Source organism: Chiloscyllium plagiosum, unplaced genomic scaffold (assembly GCF_037043375.1).
Source record: "Chiloscyllium plagiosum isolate Xiang-an unplaced genomic scaffold, Cpla_swu_hap1 HiC_scaffold_31, whole genome shotgun sequence".
NCBI lineage: Eukaryota > Metazoa > Chordata > Chondrichthyes > Orectolobiformes > Hemiscylliidae > Chiloscyllium > Chiloscyllium plagiosum.
The window spans coordinates 2,839,751-2,861,888 of record NW_028270169.1 but is presented as its reverse complement, the minus strand read 5'-3'; the positions used below and the strand labels follow the sequence as shown (position 1 = coordinate 2,861,888).

The 22,138-nt window shown below is 42.0% G+C and overlaps 1 protein-coding gene across 1 annotated transcript in view; it reads left to right on the top strand.

The window, feature by feature from the left end:
- The window catches only part of smg6 (SMG6 nonsense mediated mRNA decay factor), a 488,459-nt gene that overhangs the window by 102,116 nt on the left and 364,205 nt on the right, over positions 1-22,138 (top strand). The window contains exon 9 of the mRNA XM_087977135.1: positions 18,986-19,131. Coding sequence (XP_087833261.1) covers positions 18,986-19,131 — 146 coding nt within the window. The remainder of the gene's footprint in view (positions 1-18,985; positions 19,132-22,138) is intronic.

The following is a 22,138-nucleotide window of genomic DNA, read 5'->3' as shown; positions in this document are numbered from 1 at the left end:
CCCTATCCATGCCCCTCATGATTTTATAAATTTCTACAAGGTCACCCCTCAGCCTCAGATGCTCTGGGGGAATAAAACAGCCCCAGCCTATCCGGCTCTCCCTAAAACTCAAACCCCTCAACCCTGCCACCATTCTTGTAAATCTTTTCTGAAGCTTTTCACATTTCAGAACAGTATATCTGAACTGTAAGTACTTTCATTATCATCTGTAGTTGCCTCGTGACTGATATAAGATTGGTATGGACCTCCCCAGGGCTGACTATTCGTATTGTTGGTGTATGGGGGAATTTCTGCAACTGTCACCTCTGGCCTTCCATTGGCTATATCAGAAGTTTGTGAAATTGGTGAAGATGCTGCTTGGAAGACACTGAGCTGAATTTCTGAACTTGCTTCCATTTAGGCTGGTTAGCTGCACCGTCTTCCCAGGAGACGGTCTGCAGTACAGTTTGTAAGGCACTTTTTGTCCTTGTTAGTTCGTACTAACCATCCTGATGAAATTTGCCCTGAGGCAGTTCCTTGTATACAGAGGAACCTTGACTATCCAGCATTCAATTATCTGAATATCGGATTATCTTGCAAGATCACAAAAGTCCCAATGCTTGGCTAAACTATGTTATCCGGCATTCCATTATCTGGAATTCAGTTAACCGAATGAAATACTCCCCGCCAGTGTCCCTTCGGATAATTGAGGGTCCTTTGTATCTGTTTGGAGACTCTGTAGTCCTCCATCCTGACAAAATAAATCTGAAGAAATAAATGAGAATGGGGAACACTAAAGGAGAATAGTCAAAAGCTTGAAGCAAAATGGAGATGCTGGGGTAATAAACTCAGTTGTTTAAATACTCAGCTGAGGTAAATGACAGTATTTGACAGTTAAACCTATTTGTCTTTTGATTATAACTTTGCCTTTTCTAATTTTCTGGTGATCAACTCTTGCGCTGATGCTCAAAGTGTACTTTAATCAGCTTTGTATTTTACAGCAGTAAGATGAACTAGACAATACACAAAGCTTCCAGTGTAGTGGGAGTCCAGTTTAGAACAAGCTTGGTGATGCTGTTTTGATAAGCAAAGATCAAGCACTGATTTGAGGACCAGGGGTGTTTATGCCGAGGGAACGGATGCACTATTTTTATACTCCAGCCTCAAAGTCCATTTCCTTTAACTCTGTCTGTGTTGGATTTGAATGTATTAACAAGTGGAATGGGCTGGTGTGGAAAATTGCAGCTTTGTAACATAAACTAGAATTAGAGATGAATGTGGAGCTTTTAGTTTTCTCGAACCTTGAAGTTTCTGCCTTGATTCTCAGTTTGTCGTACAATGCAGTTCTATTGCTGTGTAACCTAGGAGATCAGATTCGGACAAAAATGTGTCAGAATTTTTGTTTGTCTAAATTGTTTGTCCAGGAATGCTGTCACCTCAACCTGCAAGCTTGTCATGATAGAGATACCTGAAACCTGCAAAGGAACTTCTTAGATACATCAAAAATAATTGTCTTTGCAATTTTAAGGGATGGGGTACAGGCTAGGCTAATCATGAGGAGAGGTGCTTGTGGTTGGGGTAGAGTGGATTGCTTGTGTCCAGTGCCCAGAATTGAGCAGGACAGGAATTGACTTCGATAGGGAGCTGTCTTCGATAAAGGCTGGGAATGATATGGGACTGTAGCCCATGAGAATTAGATTGGTTTGGGGTGGTGGGGGGGGGGGGGGGGGGGGGGGGGGGGGGGGGGGTGGTGATTAATGGAGAGGGTTGGTGAGTTCTTAGTGTTCCTGGCTCAATTGCCAGCTCATGCTGTTACATTTTTCATTCTGGTCAGAAATCATGAAGACCTTTGGGTACTAAGTTAAATTGTGAAAGTTGTTTAAACTGGACTGTTGTCTCCTGCAGTACATATTTAAATACTAAAGTGAAAAATGGCATAACAGAAGGCGGTCAAGTCTTTGATTTAGATTTACTGTCAATTTTAAACACCTTAGACCAGGTTTTTGTAATTTACAGAGAATGCTTGAAATGTCTTGTCATTTAAATTTTCAAAGGAAGATATTTGAATCAATTTCCTTGTAGATAAGTGTGCACATTCCTTAACTAAGTAGTGAGTCTGTTTGTTTGCGTAAAGAAATGAGGAGTAGAAAATACATTTTCAATGTCCTGGAATTGTCTGCACTGAACCTGGTATTGATCTTTAATGTATCCTGCTGTCATCACTTGGTGAGCTATGCTAGTGTGTCAGCTAATCCAAACCCATGCTGCGTGTATTCAGTCCCACACTTTGCTGATCAACAGAAGTTCCCATTGCCTTAAATTTTAAATACTTGATCTTGCGGTTAAGTCTCTTTATGACCTCACCTTTCGCTATGTCTACAACTTCTCCCAGTGCACGTTTACCTGTGAACTGTGCTTTCTGCTGATGTTGATGTTTTGTACAACCATTCCCTTTGTCACCACTGTCACTCCACCAGGCCTAACCTCTGAAACTCATTTCGGCCACTATCTTCTCCTTCATGACCTTCCCTAAAACTCAACTCTTACAAGCTTTTGGCGAGATTTCCTAAACACTTTGTTTTCCAACCTATTCGTTTTATTTGGTTGTAATTACTTGTGCTGCAACACTGGGGGAGCATTTCCTGCACCTGTGCAGTGTTATGGGTGTCAGCTGCTAAACTAAAACAAGCAAGTTAGCTTGACAAAGACTAACAATGTGCAGTCTTTAACCAATTGCAAGTTTCCTGTATACACTTTCCCATCATAAATCAACTATTCCCCATGTAAAACATGTTTCTGATGAGTTGATGAATAATGAAATATAAGCAAGAACTATCACTAAACAAGATTTCCAACTCCCAAAAAACTATCTGGAGAAAATAAATTAATATTTCTGGCAAAAATCAAAACAAAATTTTTCAAACAGAACACTTCAGAAATTTCTAATTTCATGTAGAAATTGACACAAAGTCCAACTCTTAATTCCTAGAAAACAGCCCCAGTCTATTCAGCCTCTTCCTACAGCTCCAACCCTGGCAACATCCTTGTAGATCTTTTCTGAACCCTTTCGAGTTTCGCAACATCCTTCCAATAGAAAGGAGACTAGAATTGCATGCAATATTCCAAAAGTGGCCTAACCAATGTCCTGTACAGCCACAACATGACCTCCCACCTACTATACTCAATGCTCTGACCAATATGACTGTATTCCACAAGTGCTACAGGGGAACTGAGCTCAGCTGAGCTGCACACAAAGGGAGGTTGTCACGTGATTCTGACCTGCTGTGTCTTAAAACTTTAGTGCCAGTCTGGTGTGAATTGTAGCGTGAAGAAATTCATTTCCACATGGTAACATTATGTCTTGAATAATACCGTGACACTCAAACATTGATCTGTTATCTGTGAAGAAATCAGATCAACTTTTACATGATATATGGAAAATTCCAGACTTTTTTGGCCAAAACTTGGGGTCGACTTTTACTCCAGCATATATGATATTTCAAGAAAGATATGATTTAATTGGAGGGTGGTCAGACAAAATTTACTAAGAGGATCCCTGGTATGGCGGGATTGTCTTATGAGCAAAGGCTAAACAGGTTGGGACTCGACTCACTGGAGTTTAGAAGAAAGAGGTGATTTCATTGAAACATATAGGCTTCTTGAGGGGCTTGACAGGGTCAATGCTGAGAGGATGTTTCCCCTCATGGGCGAGTCTCAGACCAGAAGGCATAGTCTCAGAATAAAGAGGCACCAATTTAAACTGAGATGAGGAGGAATTGCTTTTCTGAGGGTTGAGAGTCTTTGGAACTCTGGCCCACAGCTCTCTGTGGTAAATAGTGCTTATTTATATCTAAGGCTAAGACAGATTTTTAATCAGTAGAGGAATCGAGAGTTCCAGGGTAAGGATAGGAAAGTGGATGTGAGGAATGTTTGATCAGCCATGATCCAATTGAATGGCAGAGCAGGCTTGAGAGACTGTAGGCTTACTTCTGTTTCTTATAGTCATCAAGCTTCTGTGAAGCACCTTGGGATGTTTCACATTTAAGACCATAAATGAATCTGTTGTTAAGATATTAAACCAAGATCCTGTATGTCTGTTTAGGTGAACATGAAAGATTGAGCAGTAGAATCTCCCCTTTACTGGCTAATGTTCCTCCTCAAATGAATGGTGCCACACCATACTAATCTTTCTGTAATTGTTTCTAGGATCTCGAGGGTGAATTCTGTTTTTAATTTCCTACAGAACAGCAATATTTGCATTTCAAAAGTATTCCATTTACTGTCAAGTACATTGAGAAACCATGAAGACATTGAAATACAAAATACAAATCCTCATGAGATTGTCTTTTATTAGTGATGGTCATTCCCTGGCACATCTGGCACAAATGTTACTTGCCACTTATCAGCCCAAACCTAGATGATATCTAGGTCTTGCTGCATGTGAACATAGTTTGAAAATGCTGCAGAACATTGCAGAACATCCCCATTTCAGACCTTGTGTTGGAGGGTGGTCATGACTGAAGCAGCTGAACATGGGGCTAAAGGCATGACCCTGAAGAGCTCCTACATAGATGTCCTTGGAGCTGAGATGATCAAGATTCAATGATGAGCATCTTTCTTTGTACGAGATATGACCCAACCAATGAAGAATTTTTCACATGATTTTCACTTACTCTAGTTTTAAGACTGGCATATGTGATGTTGAGGTCCTTGTGGGGAGGCTGTTATGGAACATCTACTTAGCACCTTTGGTTGAAGATGGATGGAAATGCTTCAGCCTTATATTTTGCACTTACGTAGAGTGGTGGACGTGATCTATATGGACTACAGTAAGCTGTTCAATAAGGTTCCCCAAGGGAGACTGGTTAGCAAGGTTAGATCTCATGGAATACAGGGAGAACTAGCCATTTGGATACAGAACTGGCTCAAAGGTAGAAGACAGAGGGTGGTGGTGGAGGGTTGTTTTTCAGACTGGAGGCCTGTGACAAGTGGAGTGCCACAAGAATCGGTGCTGGACCCTCTACTTTTTGTCATTTACATAAATGATTTGGATGCGAGCATAAGAGGTACAGTTAGTAAGTTTGCAGGTGACACCAAAATTGGAGGTGTAGTGGACAGCGAAGAAGGTTACCTCATTACAACGGGATCTTGACCAGATGGGCCAATGGGCTGAGAAGTGGCAGATGGAGTTTAATTTAGATAAATGCGAGGTGCTGCATTTTGGGAAAGCAAATCTGAGCAGGACTTATACACTTAATGATAAGGTCCTAGGGAGTGTTGCTGAACAAAGAGACTTTGAATACAGGTTCATAACTCCTTGAAACTAGAGTCGCAGGTAGATAGGATAGTGAAGAACATGTTTGGTATACTTTCCTTTATTGGTCAGAACATTGAGTATAACAGTTGTGAGGTCATGTTGCGGCTGTGCAGGATGTTGGTTAGGCCACTTTTGGAATATTGCGTGCAATCCTGGTTTCCCCCCTATCGGAAGGATGTTGTGACGCTTGAAAAGGTTCAGAAAAGATTTAAAGATTTTGCCAGGGTTGGAGGGTTTGAGCTGTAGGGAGAGGCTGAATAGGCTGGGGCTGTTTTCCGTGGAGCGTCGGAGGTTGAGGGGTGACCTTATCGAGGTTGTAAAATCATGAGTGTGGGTAGGACATATAGACAAGGAGTTTTCCCTGGGGTGGGGAAGTCCAGAACTAGAAGGCATAGGTTTAGGGTGAGAGGGGAAAGATATAAAAGGGACCTGAGAGCCAACATTTTCACGCAGAGGGTGGTGCATGTATGGAATGAACTACCAGAGGAAGTGGTGGAGGCTGGTACAATTGCAACATTTAAAAGGGCCAAATGCTGGCAAATGGGACTAGATTAGACTGGGATATCTGGTTGGCCTGGACGAGTTGGACTGAAATATCTATTTCTGTACTATACATCTCTATGACTGTATGTTCTGGGCTCCCCCATTGTTGAGGACAGTGATGTTGTAGAGCCTCCACCTCCTGTTGTTTAATTGTACACTACAATTTATGACTGGATGTTCTAGAACTGCAGAGCTTAGATCTGATTCATTTATTCCAGGGGTCACTATCTAAGAATATGGGATAGGCTATTTAGGACTTAGATGAGGAGCAGTTTCTTCAAACAGAGAGTAGTGAGTTTGTCGAATTCTCTGCCACAAAAAATGGTTGAAACCAAAACATTGAATGCACTTAAGAAGATGTTAGATATAGTTCTTTGAGCTAAAAGGATCAAAGGGAATGGGGAGAAAGCTGGAACAAGATACTGAGCTGGGAGATCAGCCATGATCGTTTTGAACAGTGGAGCAATACGGAAGGGCTGAATGGCCTACATTTGCTCCTATTCTCTGTGTTTCTTTGTCCTATCACACTGGTAGGACAGATCTAGCGCATGGTGGCATATTGATATACAGTTGGGAGGGAATTGCCCTGGGACTCCTCAACATTGATTGTGGACCCCATGAAGTCTCATGACATCACATCAAACATGAACAAACAAACTATATACCACTTCCACCTTGGCTGACAAATCAGTATCCTCCACAGAGCTTTGAAGAAGCCTGATAGTGGTATAGGTGCAGAATATATTCTGAGTGGGATCTTTAATGTGCAACACTAGTAATGCTCAGCAGGAGCATTACTGATTGAGCTGGTTTAGTCCCAAAGGGCCCCTTTGTGAGACTGGGGCTACAGCAGGTGATAATGGGAACCAACAAGAAGGATGACAGTACTTGACCTCATCCTCACCAATCTGACTGCCGCAGATATATTTGTCCATGACTGTAATGACAGGAATGATTAATATTTCAGGATTTTTGAGAAGATTTGTAGCTTAGGTTGATAATAAGTATGTAAATGAGCTTGCTGAGCTTGAAGGTTTGGTTTTAGACGTTTTGTCACCATAAAGAAAAAGAAAAGAACCGGCCATGACATCACCCACCTTAAGAAACCAAGATCGATAAATCGAGAGGCGGGACATACCACCAGCACTTCAGTGGAGACTCTCACTGATGATGCTACCTAGTCATGGTGACGAAACATCTGAAAACAAACCTTCAAGCTAAGCAAGCTGACTTACATACTTAGTGATTAATTCTCGCCAGAGATAGTATTTTCATTGACTGTTCAATTAACGCCAGTTTTGGGTCAAGTGGTTTCAGCGTAGTAATGATTAGAGGGTGCTGGAAAAGCACAGCAGGTCAGGCAGCATCCGAGGAGCAGGAAAATCTGCAGTACCCACTTCCGCCTTCAACATAGTAATGACCACTTGATTAGGTCCTGGGAAAACGATTGTAGCCTTGTGTGTGGACAATAAAACAGAAAAGTCCAGCTTGCAAAAGGAAAACATCCACATCTCTCTGTCTCTTCCCCTTTGAAGTAGAGAAGTAGAGGAAAATCCCAAATAGCTTGCAATTCTCCCTCACCTTTTACTGAGCTACTCAGTGCAAATCCCTTGTTAAAAGGGCAACGGTAAAACCACCTTCATAGATACTTGGCAAATTCACAACCTCTCTGTCAGCAAACAGTCAGAAGGAATCAAAAGGAAGAAAAAGAAGATAACTCATTGATATTTGTGATCTAATTTGGCGCTATCAAATTGTCACCTGGATTTCTTTTTATCTGTCCATAATATTCATGTCTCTGAGTGGATAGAAATTTTTTAAAAGGTTAAAGTTTAAGCTATAGAGTTATAGATAGGCAGTTTAACTTGTCTGCATCTGCCATTGTTAAAAACAGTTGATTAGGATAAGTAGTTATTTTCTTGTTATTAAAAAAAAACGGTGTGCATATTCGACCTGAATTAGCCAGGTGGAATTAAATAGTTTGATAGTTGATTACCTTTTCATATTTGTGAGAACTCTGGAAATAAGACTTGATTTCCAGTGCACTACTCCAGTGAGTTGTGATGCGCAGTCAGTGGCAGCTAATATTGTTAAGCAGTCAATCATTGCTTTTTTAAAAAGTAGTGGTTTTTAACAGCAAATATATTATCATTTTAGTATATAAAAGCAAAGTGCTGGAGGAACTCCCTATGCCTGGTGGCATGTGTGGAGAGAATAACAGAGTTATTGTTTTCAACATGTATGAGAGGACCCTGAAGACAAGTCATATTAGACTCAATGTTATCTTTGTTTCTCTTTCTCCAGATGCCTCAGACCTGCTGAGTTTCTCCAGCAATTTATTTTTATTTCAGATATTCAGCATCTGGAGGATTTTGCTTTTAATGTAATTTTAGAACTGTTTTAGTTTTAAGAAAAGTTTTTATTGGGGGGTAGAAATGAGCTGAGTGGGTTGTCAGGCCAGTCCCGAGGACTTTTAAGAGTCAAGCACGCTACTGTAGGCCAATCCATGTCAGGATGTCAGGTTTCCTCCCTGAAATACGTTTGTGAACTTAATTGGTTTTTATGATAATGGCGGGCTCTATTATCAAGACTAGCTTTCAGTTACAAAGTTTTAAACAAAATTAATTCAATTGATGGGATTTGGACTCATGTCCCCAGCCTTTTGGTTACTAGTCTAGTTATGTCACCACTACACCTTTGGAGTATTCCAGACAATGACCATGACCTATTTCAGAATTTCTGATGACTGATTAAAACTGCAAATCTGGAATTAAATCCTGCAAAGGACACTAAATTGGTCAGTGTCTCAAAAGTGCACATTTGTATACCTTGGACTTTTTAGGGAGCATATTTGCTCACCTCTGTTTTCTCATGGAGAATGTTACATGACAGTAAATGCTGTTCCTTACAATTAATTTTTTTTTGTGTGTACATCAATAATTGACATAAGCGATAAAGCTGCTCTTAATTATATAATGGGGGCACATTGGCTAGCACTGCTGCCTTACAGTGCTAGGGACTTGGGCTTGATTCCATTCTTGGGTGACTGTGTGGAGTTTGCACGTTCTCTGTATGTCTGTGTGGGTTTCCTCTAGGTGCTTTGGTTTCCTTCCACGGTCCAAAGATGTACAGGTTAGGTGGATTGGCCATGGAGAATACAGGAATACAGAGATGGTTTTTTTTTGGTGGTGGTGGTGGGGGATGCGGGATGCTCTTGGTCTGAGTGGGATGCTCTTCAGAGGGTTTGTGGACTCAAAGGGCCAAATGGACTGGCTTCCACACTGTAGGGATTCTACGATTTACCAGAAATAAGAGCAGCAATAGACCATTCAACCCCGAGCACCTGGTCCACCATTCAATAGCATAAACACTGATTTGATTGAGGTCTTAACCCTACTTTTTTGACAGCTACCAACTACCCTTGGCTCCCTTGTTGATAAAAGATCTGCCCAAATCAGACTTGAATTTGTGGAATTATTCAGTCTCCATGGGTTTCAGGGAGACAGAATTCCAAAGATGATTAATTCTTCAAGCATTCAGTCCTCTGATTGAAGTTTTAGTGAATGATGCAGTCTCTATAGTGTAATAATAGGCATTAAATAGGATTTGCAAATGTTTTCATGTATTGCAGCTCTGTATACATTTTTTGGTGTGTGTCTGTGTATTTTTTAGTGCGTGTCGTGTGTCCGCGTGTTTTGGTGTGTGGGTTTATATCTGCATGTGTTTTGGTGTGTGCCAGGGTGTTTCGATGTCTCTGTTTCAGTGTGCACCTGCGTGTGGATTTATTTTGGCATGTATCTGTATGCATGTGTGTTTCAATGTGTCTGCGTGAGTGTGTATATCTGTCTGTGTGTGAAAGTTTCGGTGTGTGCATGTGCATTTTAGCGCGCATTTGTGTACATGTGTTTCAGTGTGTACATTTCTCTGTGTTTGTGCATTTTGATGTGTGTCTTGGTGTGTGTGCTTTTTGAGAAATTAACATGCTTGCTTTTTAATTAAACGTGCATTTGATAGATGCTTTGTGTTGGGTTGCTATTCTAATTGACCCTGACATCAGAATAGAATTATTACTTTGATTTTAGTGTTTGTTCCAGGGAACTGAAAACTGAGAAAGTCCAAGAATGTTGGCATTTCTCAGGAGGAGTCAGCAGTTAGTGGAAAACTTGAGCATTGCTTACTGTTCTGTCTAACTGATTAGTGCAGTTGGGGTAATCTAAGTCAGGATAATGCGAATGTTAATTTAGTTCATTTTGGTATGTGGCACTGAGGTTTTTAGTGGTTTCTTGTGAGTAAACTGTTTGGAATGTGTTGTGTTGGTACAAATCATTTGCTGCTAGAACTCCTGAAGGAGAATAGCTGCCACTCACAAAGACATTCCCATTCTGCTGGTTGACAAAGGTTTTGTTTTGAGATGAGTATGTTTAGAAGGATTAACAGTGGACATTTTTGAAGGCAGCAAAAGAGCATTCAGAGTTGATGATGTTAAAAGTTCTCTACTTTATAAGCTGTGAACACTTATCATCAACTCTGAATGCCCTTTGCTGGGTATGCCCTTATGGTAGGGCATTACAATTATTTCTGTTTCCACAAAAGACAGCTAGCTATTGGCAAACTTAAGTTGTATGAAAGAATGGACAGATTGTGGAGAAAGCAACCTGTGTTCAAGGATAAGTTTTACTCACCTATCTATCAGTAAAGTCCATCCAGTTCTGACAGGCTTTCCTGCTCCTCGTCTCCCAGTTATAAAAGTCGAAAGTGTGGTGCTGGAAAAGCACAGAAGGTCAGGCAGCATCCGAGGAGCAGGAGAATCGACGATTCAGGCAAGAGCCCTTCATCAGGAATGAGGCTGGGAGCTGAGGGGGTGGAGCGATAAAGGAGAGGGGGCTGGGGCTGGGGAAAGGCAGCTGACAGTATGATAGGTAGATAGAGGTGGGGTAATGGGGATAGGTGGGAGAGGAGGGTGGAGCGGTTAGGTAGGAAGGAAGATGGACAGGTAGGACAGGTCATGAGGGCAGTGCCGAGTTGGAAGGTTGGAACTGGGATAAGGTGGGGGGAGAGGAAACTAGGAAACTGGTGAAATCCACATTGATGCCCTGGGGTAGGAGGGTCCTAAGACAGAAGATGAGGTGTTTGGTCTGTCCAAGGAGAAAGTGAGGACTGCAGATGCTGGAGATCAGAGTTGAGAATGGAGTGCTGGAAAAGCACAACAGGCTAGGCAGCATCCAAGGCACAGGAGAATCGACATTTTGGGCAAGAGCCCTTCATCAGGAATGCCCTACCTGTCCATCTTCCTTTCTACCTATCCGCTCCACCCTCCTCTCCGACCTATCACCTTCGCCCCCATCTCCATCTACCTATTGCACTCTCACCTACCTTCCCCCAGACCCACCCCTCTCCCATTTATCTCACCGCTCCCCCGGCCCACAAGCCTCATTGCTGATGAAGGGCTCTTGCCTGAAACATCGTTTCTCCTGCTCCTCGGATGCTGCCTGACCTGCTGTGCTTTTCCAGCACCCCACTCTTGACTCTGTTCAATCCAGCATCTGCAGTCCTCACTTTCTCCCAGTTATAAAACTTTACCTCAGTTTGCCCTTTCAGATTTGTGATCGTGGATCTCCAATTTTGATCTGACTCATTGAGGGAAGAAGAGGGTCCCAATTGAGCTGTGACATCGGTCAAAGCCCTTTGCTATAATGTCTGTAATTCAGTGGAGGAGGCATTGTTCATTCGAGGAGAAGGTGAATGCAGGGTTTTAGATTACATACGGTGTGGAAACAGGCCCTTTGGCCCAACAAGTCCACACTGACCCGCCGAAGCGCAACCCACCCATACCCCTACATTTACCCCTTACCTAACACTACGGGCAATTTAGCATGGCCAATTCACCTGACCTGCACATCCTTGGACTGTGGGAGGAAACCGGAGCACCCGGAGGAAACCCACGCAGACACGGGGAGAACGTGCAAACTCCACACAGTCAGTCGCCTGAGGCGGGAATTGAACCCGGGTCTCTGGCGCTGTGAGGCAGCAGTGCTAACCACTGTGCCATCGTGCCGCCCACATATAATGCAAGAGCAGGTTCTTCCTGCTCTTGCATTATATGATGAAGTACCCAAGATAGTAGTCACAGACTGTGAGAGGGCAAGATGGATTTCTGGCTCATAATTGTTTGTAACTCCAGATGCACACCTTCAGATGAGGTCAACAGTCTTTCTATGAAGTAGGTTCTGAGTGCCATATATTGAAAGCTGTCTCTCATCGAAGGTCTGGACTGTGGTGCAGTGATCCCTGGTGCCTGGGAGTTTTGATGGGGGAAATGATGAGCCTTCCCAGTACCTTGGTGACAGGAAGGTAATTATTCTCACCTTAGTGACTTGGTGAAGCTTAGTCCCTGTCCCAGAAAATATGCAAAACCTGCTGATACACCACCCCCCTCACCTCCATCCAGGGCCCAAACAGTCCTTCCAGGTGACACTGAGGTTTACCTGCCTTTCCCCCAACCTAGTTTACTGCATGAGGTGCTCCCAATGTGATGGTCTTGGCATCAGGGAGACTAAACATAAATTTAGGGAACAGTTCACCGAGCATTGCGGCCGAGTCCAGTCGGGCTGACCTGACCTCCCAGTCACCGCCCAACCACTCCCTTTCCAACATGACCATTCTTGGCCTTCTCCATTGCTAAAACAAACCACAGCTCCTCCAATTTCAAATAACCTCCCTTCCCATCCGCTGACTCCCTTCCCAGTCCCTTCGCCTCCCTTCCATTCCTCTCATCAACCCTTCCTTCCAGACTAGATTCATTCCTCCCATTGACCTCTACCTGTCTTCACCTTTCCCCACTTCACCACCCTAATCCTGCCTCCCACTTTATCTACAGCTCCCCTCACACCCACTCCAGTCCTGAAGAAGGGTTATACCTGAAACGTCGACTTCTCCACCTCTTAATGCTACCTGGCTTGCTGTGTTCTTCCAACCTTCTGCCTGTCTGTCCTGGCTATATGGAAGCTTTTAACCCAATAATCTAGCCGTGATGTAATGACTCTTTGTGATATCTTGGTGCGATATAGTGGTCAGTCACAATTACAATTCAGGGCAGGTGAAAAGGGAGTGCTCTTACCTGAAACTCTGGTAATGCTATATTTACTGTCCACACAGGAATATGGGTGCATTGGGTACAGGGGGAGTGTATGAGCTGCTGGGATCAAGTCTTACCTTGGATTTACATTGTAGGAATGCTGTCACTATTCCCAGTTGATAATCTGGGTATATTATAGTGACTGCTTATTTCTAGAGAACTGCATGCAGTATGACAACTGTGTCAATTTGCTGCCCACCCCCAAGATGTTTAAGGGGTGAAAAGAAAATTAGTAAAGGAGCTTGTTGAAGTCTACTGACTAAATATGTTTCATAAAGCAATGTATAATATAAGCTGAGTGGTGGATTCCGGGTCAGTCCTTTATGGGATAAGTTGTGGAGAAATGTCATGGGGAAAATCAGGAAATGGCAGCACATCAGTCTTCTCAAGTGAAGACTTTGGACCAATTCCAGATGCACTCAGACTGGTTCAGAAATCCGTAACATATGTAGAGGTCAGTAATGCGTTGTTGGGAAGTAACTCAAAGCCTTAAAACTATACGGGGCACCTGGACCAAATGCAATACACTCCAGAATTGTCGAGGAAATGAAGTTTTGCTTAATGATTTCTAGATTGTGCCCAAGGGCTGAGAATTGCTTATATCAGAGTATCAGATACAAAGTATAGCCTCCCACCAGTACTGGTTCTTTTCAAAATTAGGATCAGTGTATTTTGGCTATAGATGATGTGAATTAGTCAAGGAGCTCCATGCAGCAAACAAAGAGAACACTGGAGAAACTCAGCAGGTCTGGCAGTATCTGTGGAGAGAGAAACAGAGTTAACATTTTGAGTCTGGCATGGCTCCTCTTCAGATCGGAAGGAGAGTCATATTGGACTTGAAACGTTAACTCTGTTTCTCTATCCACAGATGCTGCCAGACCTGCTGAGTTTCTCCAGCGTTCTCTGTTTCAAGTTTACAGCATCTGTATTATTTTGCTTTTGTTATAAATAGTTTCATGCTCCAGATTGCAAAGGAACAGTGAATGAGGATATGATTAAGTACAAAGTATGTTGGTAATGATTAGACTAGAACGAGACTAGAGGTCACAAATTCCGATCTCTCCAACACAAATGATGAAATATAAGTCAACAAATTTGATAATTTGAGGGTCATACACCAGAAAATAAATGACCATAAAAGCTGTCTTTTTACTGTAAGAACTCAGCTGGATTAGTAATGCCCTTCGGAAAGGTTTAGCTTATTCAGTTTGGTTTGGACTTGACTACAGTCCCACAATCCAGTTGACTCTTATTGGCTTCTGAGTGGCCTAGAAAGCTGCTGTGATATTGGATTGATGACTTGGAGGTGCTGGTGTTGGGCTAGGGTGGGCTGTAACCTGGTGTTGGGTGATATCGGCTATCATCAAGCATGCTTTGGTCCAAAAAGACAATTCATCATTTTGTTAGTGCAGCTAGGAATGGCCAATGAAGTGACCATGCTGGAACTGCCCAGCTTCTGAGAAAGAGATGAACACTCCATTCCTATTCTTGCTGGTTCAATGTCATCAGTATATCAATGACTCGGGGGGAATGAAACATGTATCTGTAACATGGTATGCAAAGTCAGATGCAATTGGTGCTAAAGGTGTAGTTAATAACCAAACCTGCAGTTTGCTACTGAAGTGAGATAATGTTTGTGTTTACACTGTTCTCAATGGTTGCTCAGGTCTTCAGCTGACCTACCAGCAAGCCCAATGAGTCAGAGTTTCATTGTAATGGAGATGAGCAGAAATCGTGAGTTAGAATTTTCATACTTGGATCGGCATTGTGTTTGGATCCGATAAGTGTTTTTCTGTTCTGTATTCACAACTTGGCAGCAACCAAAGAGCTAGGGTTTATGTTGAACTGGAATAGCCGGGCACTTGCTCAGCATAGATTCAGGTTTAAATGCATATGGCACAGGTAAGTTGTAGTTTAGATACTTGCTCCTTTGATGTTTCTGTGACAGTTGGATTTGGGTTGTGTTACAGTTTGAAGTTCGAGAAATAGATAGCTCTCTGATGGAACAGTGTTCATTTTTTTAATATAAAGCAGATTTCATTGCCAAATTTTCCATTACAAAATTTCAGAACATCAAAGTCACTTTCATCACCTTCTTTGTGTTCTGAAGTGCTGTAGTAATCACCCTACTCACACTCTATCTATGTTAGTGATTGATGTAGCTGAGGAGATTTGCTCAGTTGCTAGAAGTAATTTGTCAGTTGAAAATGAAAATCTGTTTTGTTATGAGCAGTGGCTGAGAGATGGCAGGATATGGACAAACATAAGAGAGAGTTGTCTTTGCTAGGGACATGGAGATCCCATAATCTCTATGAGAACAGTGCTTTGAATATACAGAGAAAATGTTTATCAAAACCATTTTCACTTTTGAGGGACGTGCTGATGAAATACATGGCATGTAAGATCATTAGGGGAAATTTACAATTTGTAGATGGAAATGACTGGTGGTGGTGGTGGTGGTGGTGAATTGGACACTGGGCTTGACGGTGACTTTTAAGAATCTGGATTCAAAGGCAGTGCAGGCATGAGACAATCTTTTCAGTTGGCATCACTTGGAGCCTTCTACATCAAATAAGTAGGGCCAAAGGGTAAAAGGACAAAGCTACAGTCTGATCCAGTATAGAATGTTGTGTATCGGTGATGGCAAAGATCACAATCTACAGAAACACATCATTTGTATTGCATAAGGATATAGGAAATAAGAGCAGGACTAAACCTTTCAGGCCCCTTGAGTTGCTCAACCATTCAGTTATTATTGGATTTTCTGCTTAACGCCATTTCCTGCTATATCGCTATACCCCCTGATGTTTTAATCTATTGAAATCTGTTGGTCTCTGTCTTGAACTTACTTAATGATGGAGCCTCCATCTGAGGATCCCAATGATTCACCATTCCCTGAGTGAAGACTTTCTTCCTTGCCTCAGTGCTAAATTGCCTGTCTCTTATTCTGAGATTGTGCCCCCTAGTTCAACACACCCTGCCATGTCAAACTATGCTCTTGCATCTGTGTTGTGAGTTTCCCTTCAGATTCCTTGCCTAATTTCATTTTCCTGCTCCTCGTACTCTAACCGTTCACAGGCATTATTTCTGTGTTGCTTTTAAGAAAGGATATCAACTTTTCTTCAGAAATGGCTGATGGTAGGGAATTCTGTGTTCCTGCCAACCCATCTGTGAGGAAGTACTCTATAATGTCCCCTTTGGTTTGTTTTTGGGATTATTTTTGTATTCTCTCTTTGCCGTCGCACAGCCCAGTGGAAACTATGTATCACTATCTACGGTACCAAATGTTTTAATAATCTTTTAGATCTCAGTCAGGTTTTTCCTTAACCTTCTCCACTGTGGTGAAAAATAGTCTCAGCTTATTTTGATTAGTGTAGCTCATCCTTATGAATTTACATTGCACCTTTTAGCAGAGTCCAAAATGGCTCAGAATCTCACCTGCAGTCTCTCGAAGGTCATGTGCAAGTTCAGCATTGATAACGTGTTTTTGTATTATGTGTCTCTAGATACAAACTAAGTATTACATTGATCATTGCATGACCCTGTCTGTTTGTGCTGCAATGTTTAAATGGTTAGTTTTTCTGCAGTCCAAGGATCCTCTGCTCTTTTAAATTTGTTCTTGGAATGCGAAAAGTTATTTGTTGTTAGAATTCTTGACAAGGTGTTGATGAGCAACTGTAGTCCATGTGATTCCCGTTGTGCTGCTAGTTAAGAAGGTGTTCTTGTTTAATTCCCATTGATTTCAATTTTGTGGAGCTTCTTGCTTCCACATAATCTCTTTCTACCCAAGCTTCTGTCAACATGATGTTCGGGTTATTCAAACAATTGTGATTACTTTTATTCATTCATGGGATGTTGGCTCCACTGGCTGGGTCAGCATTTATTGCCCATTTATAATTGCCCTTGAGAAGGTGGTAGACAGCTGCCCGAAGTGGATGTAAAATATCTGAGGGCACAATTTAGATAAAGTAGGGGAATTCCTTCTGGTGGCCTGACCATCCTTAACCAAATTCATTAACATGGATTTTCTCTTTGTGGGATCTTTTTCTGCGCAAATTAGTTACTGGATTTTGATACTTAATTAACTTCAGTGACAGTCAGTCACTGTCACTTCACATGGACGTTGAAGTTTCCCATCCAGAATAACTTTTGAGGCCTTGCCGGCCTCTATTTCCTCTATTTTCTTTTAAGTTTTTAAATTTCTTTTACTTTTTAAATTTTCCTTTAATTTAAAAACAAAGTTTTCTGTTTCCTCTTAAGAGGTGTTCAACGTGGTACAGCATTAATTCATCAGAGAATGAGTGGGCAGTAATTGGCAGGAGGTTTCTTTGTCTACATTTGATCTGATGTCATGAGACTTTGAGAGTTCATAGGCAATATTGTGGACTCCTGGACCCACTTCCTCCTGACTGTATACCACTGTGTTGCCACCTCTGGTTAATCTGTCTCGCTGGTTAGACTGACGTATTTAGGGATGGCAATGGAGGAGTCTAGGTCATTGGCTTAATCTGTGGAATAGTTCTCCCAGTTTTGGTGCAATTCCCTAAATGTGAGTGAGGAGGACTTTGAAGGGTTGATTGGTAGGATCTGCCTTTTCTACATCTGGTTACCTCGGTTGATGCCAGATAATAGGTCTGTTTTTATTATAACTGGGCCTTTTTCATAGCTTATTAGGTCATTTCAAAGTTAAGAGTTAGTTGCATTGTTGTGGGTCTAGAGTTACATGTAGGGACAGGACTGGATAAGGATGACAAATCTTCCTTCCTGAAGCACATTAGCGAAACAAATGAGTTCTAACAATACTCTGTTACTTTTATTCTTAAAAAGACAGAGATTACTTCTTTATTGCAGATCTTTAACTAATTGAATTTAACTTCCCCAATTGCCACTGTAGAATTTGAATTAGTTTCTGAAACATTAGTTCAGCCTCAGGTTTACTCGTCTAATAACATATCCATAATGCAACCACATTGCCAATCGATTTAAAATCTCATCATCTGAGATATATCTTCCTTTTCCACTGCTGTGCCATTTCCACATCGAACTGTATTTTCCACTTATTTGCCCATTTCTCAGCAGTCATTCATGTCCTTGGCCATAATTCGTAAGCTCCAACCCCATAAAATTTATTATTGTCAAATTTCAACATTGTTTTGATTGCCAAGTTCAAACTAAATAAGAGCAGCCCGCTCAGACTCAAGTAGAGTTTAATTCATGACATCTTTCCATTTATAGAAACTTCCATTACCCAAACTTTGTTGTCTCTGAATCATTGCTCCATCTCCTTCTCTTTAATTTGATGTACTATTGTTTTTACCGTATCTCTTTGTTTAAGCTTCTCAAAATATTTTTGAAGACGTAAATATAAATATACACAGTATTTCCTTTACCCTTTGTATTTTTGCAAAAATGCTTTTAGTTTGGTCAAGTGTAACCTGCCCTTCAGAAATAATAATGTTTGATTGAGATTAATTTTAGTTGCTCAGTAATTTCATCCAATATCACAAACTTGAACAGTTTGTCAGTTATTCAGGTAAGAATAACTGGGCTGCAATTTTCTGGCTGATCCCTATTCCTCTTTTTGAAAGATTTGTTCTGTTTCCCACCCTTTGTTCTCTGGGACTGATTCCAATGTTCTCTTTCTATCAACATGATGTTCGGTTGTTCAAACAATTGTGATTACTTTTATACATTCATGGGATGTTGGCTCCACTGGCTGGGTCAGCATTTATTGCCCGTTCATGATTGCCCTTGAGAAGGTGGTAGACAGCTGCCCAAAGTGGATGTAAAATATCTGAGGGCGCAATTTATATAAAGCAGGGGAATTCCTTCTGGTGGCCTGACCATCCTTAACCAAATTCATTAACATGGATTTTCTCTTTGTGGGATCTTTTTCTGCACAAATTAGTTACTGGATTTTGATACTTAATTAACTTTAATGAGCTCATAGGTATCCTGCGGTTGTGAAAGGTACTGTACAAATACAAATTCTTTTTGTCTTTTTATTGTAGAATGGAGACCTTTCCTTTAGTGGCTGCAAATGTTCTGAAGGAGTTCCGAGCACTGCTTCAACATAGCCCATCCCCCATTGGTAATACACGCATGCTGCAGCTCATGGCTATAAACATGTTTGCTGTGCACCATTCCCAGCTTAAAGGTGAGTTGTCCTTCTGACTTGTAATTTTATTTCTTGAAAGGCACATAATTGAGTGCAACACATGGCAAATGCATCTACGAATGAAACAAAATTCTCCATCAGTGCAGCAATGCGATATATGATGGATAGTTGAGGTTAGAGATAGATGTTTGATTAGTCAGCTAAGAAGGGAGGAAGTTTTGAGTATTCTAAAAAGCATTAAGGTGGATAAGTCCCCAGGATCAAATGGGCTCTATCCCAGGTTTCTGAGGGCCGCCAGAGAGGAAATAGCTAGAGCCTTAAGAGATATCTTTGCAGCATCCTTAAACATGGTTCCTGTCAGGGTGAAAGGGAAGGCTGGTAGGTATAAGGAATGCTGGCTGACTAAAGAAAAAGAAGAAAGCATATGTCAGGTATAGACAGGATAGATCGATAGAATCTTTAGAAGAATATAAAGAAAGCAGGAGTATACTTAAGAGGGAAATCAGGAGGGCAAAACGGGGACATGAGATAGCTTTGGCAAATAGAATTAAGGAGAATCCAAAGGGTTTTTACAAATATATTAAGGACAAAAGGGTAACTAGGGAGAGAATAGGGCCCCTCAAAGATCAGCAAGGCGGCCTTTGTGTGGAGCCACAGAAAACGGGGGAGATACTAAATGAATATTTTGCATCAGTATTCACTGTGGAAAAGGATATGGAAGATATAGACTGTAGGGAAATAGGTGGTGACATCTTGCAAAATGTCCAGATTACAGAGGAGGAAGTGCTGGATGTCTTGAAACGGTTAAAGGTGGATAAATCCCCAGGACCTGATCAGGAATACCCGAGAACTCTGTGGGAAGCTAGAGAAGTGATTGCTGGGCCTCTTGCTGAGATATTTGTATCATCGATAGTCACAGGTGAAGTGCTGGAAGACTGGAGGTTGGCAAACGTGGTAAGAAGGGTGGTAAAGACAAGCCAGGGAACTATAGACCAGTGAGCCTGACCTTGGTGGTGGGCAAGTTGTTAGAGGGAATCCTGAGGGACAGGATGTACATGTATTTGGAAAGGCAAGGACTGATTTGGGATAGTCAACATGGCTTTGTGCATGGGAAATCATGTCTCTCAAACTTGATTGAGTTTTTTGATGAAGTAACAAAGAGGATTGATGAGGGCAGAGCAATAGATGTGATCTATATGGACTTCAGTAAGGCGTTCGACAAGTTTCCCCATGGGAGACTGATTAGCAAGGTTAGATCTCATGGAGTACAGGGAGAACTAGCCATTTGGATACAGAACTGGCTCAAAGGTAGAAGACAGGGTGGTGGTGGAGGGTTGCTTTTCAGACTGGAGACCTGTGACCAGTGGAGTGCCAGAAGGATCGGTGCTGGGCCCTCTACTTTTTGTCATTTACATAAATGATTTGGATGTGAGCATAAGAGGTACAGTTAGTAAGTTTGCAGATGACACCAAACTTGGAGGTGTTGTGGACAGTGAAGAGGGTTACCTCAGATTACAACAGGATCTGGACCAGATGGACCAATGGGCTGAGAAGTGACAGATGGAGTTTAATTCAGATAAATGCAAGGTGCTGCATTTTGGGAAAGCAAATCTTAGCAGGACTTATACACTTAATGGTAAGGTCCTAGGGAGTGTTGCTGAGCAAAGAGACCTTGGAGTGCAGGTTCATAGCTCCTTGAAAGTAGAGTCTCAGGTAGATAGGATAGTGAAGGCGGCATTTGGTATGCTTTCCTTTATTGGTCAGAGTATTGAGTACAGGAGTTGGGAGGTCATGTTGCGGCTGTACAGGACATTGGTTAGGCCTCTGTTGGAATATTGCGTGCAATTCTGGTCTCCTTCCTATTGGAAAGATGTTGTGAAACTTGAAAGGGTTCAGAAAAGATTTACAAGGATGTTGCCAGAGTTGAAGGATCTGAGCTACAGGGAGAGGCTGAACAGGCTGGGGCTGTTTTCCCTGGAGCGTCGGAGGCTGAGGGGTGACCTTATAGAGGTTTACAAAATTGAGGGGCATGGATAGGATAAATAGGCAAAGTCTTCTCCCTGGGGTTGGGGAGTCCAGAACTAGAGGTCAGAGGTTGAGGGTGAGAGGGGAAAGACATAAAAGAGACCTAAGGGGCAACTTTTTCACGCAGAGGGTGGTACGTGTATGGGATGAGCTGCCAGAGGATGTGGTGGAGGCTGGTACAATTGCAACATTTAAGAGGCATTTGGATGGGTATATGAATAGGAAGGGTTTGGAGGGATATGGGCCGGGTGCGGGCAGGTGGGACTGGATTGGGTTGGGATATCTGGTCGGCATGGACAGGTTGGACCGAAGGGTCTGTTTCCATGCTGTACATCTCTATGACTCTATGGTTAAGGTCCTGGAAGACTGGAGAATTGCTAATGTTGTCCCCTTGTTTCAGAAGGGTAGCAGTGATAATCCAGGTAATTATAGATGGGTGAGCCTGATGTAAGTGGTAGGGAAGCTGCTGGAGAAGATCCTGAGGGATAGGATCTATTTACATTTGGAAGAAAATGGGCTTATCTGTGATGGGCAGCATGATTTTGTGCAGGGAAGGTCATGTCATACCAACTTAATAGAATTCTTTGAGGAAGTGACAAAGTTGATTGATGAGGGATGGGCTGTAGATGTCACATACATTGACTTCAGTAAGGCGTTTGATAAGGTTCCCCATGGTAGGCTAATGGAGAGTCCATAACCTGTTGGGAAGGGCATGGTGGAGCCCAGCACGAAGTCCAAATGTCCAGTTTGATTGACAGAATAGGGCAGAGCTACTACAACCATTTACAAAGTGAAAACTGAAAGAAAAACCAATATTTCTGAGGAAGGGTCACTCGACTAGAAATGTTAACTCTGATTTCTTTTTCACAGATGCTGCCAGACCTGCTGAGCTTTTCCAGCAATTTCTGTTTTTGTTTCTCATTTACATAGTGTTAATGGAATGAAGTGGAGTAATAGGTTTTAAAATTCAGTCCACTGCAGGACAAGGCCGCACTGACAAAGATTCACTACTGAGGAAGTG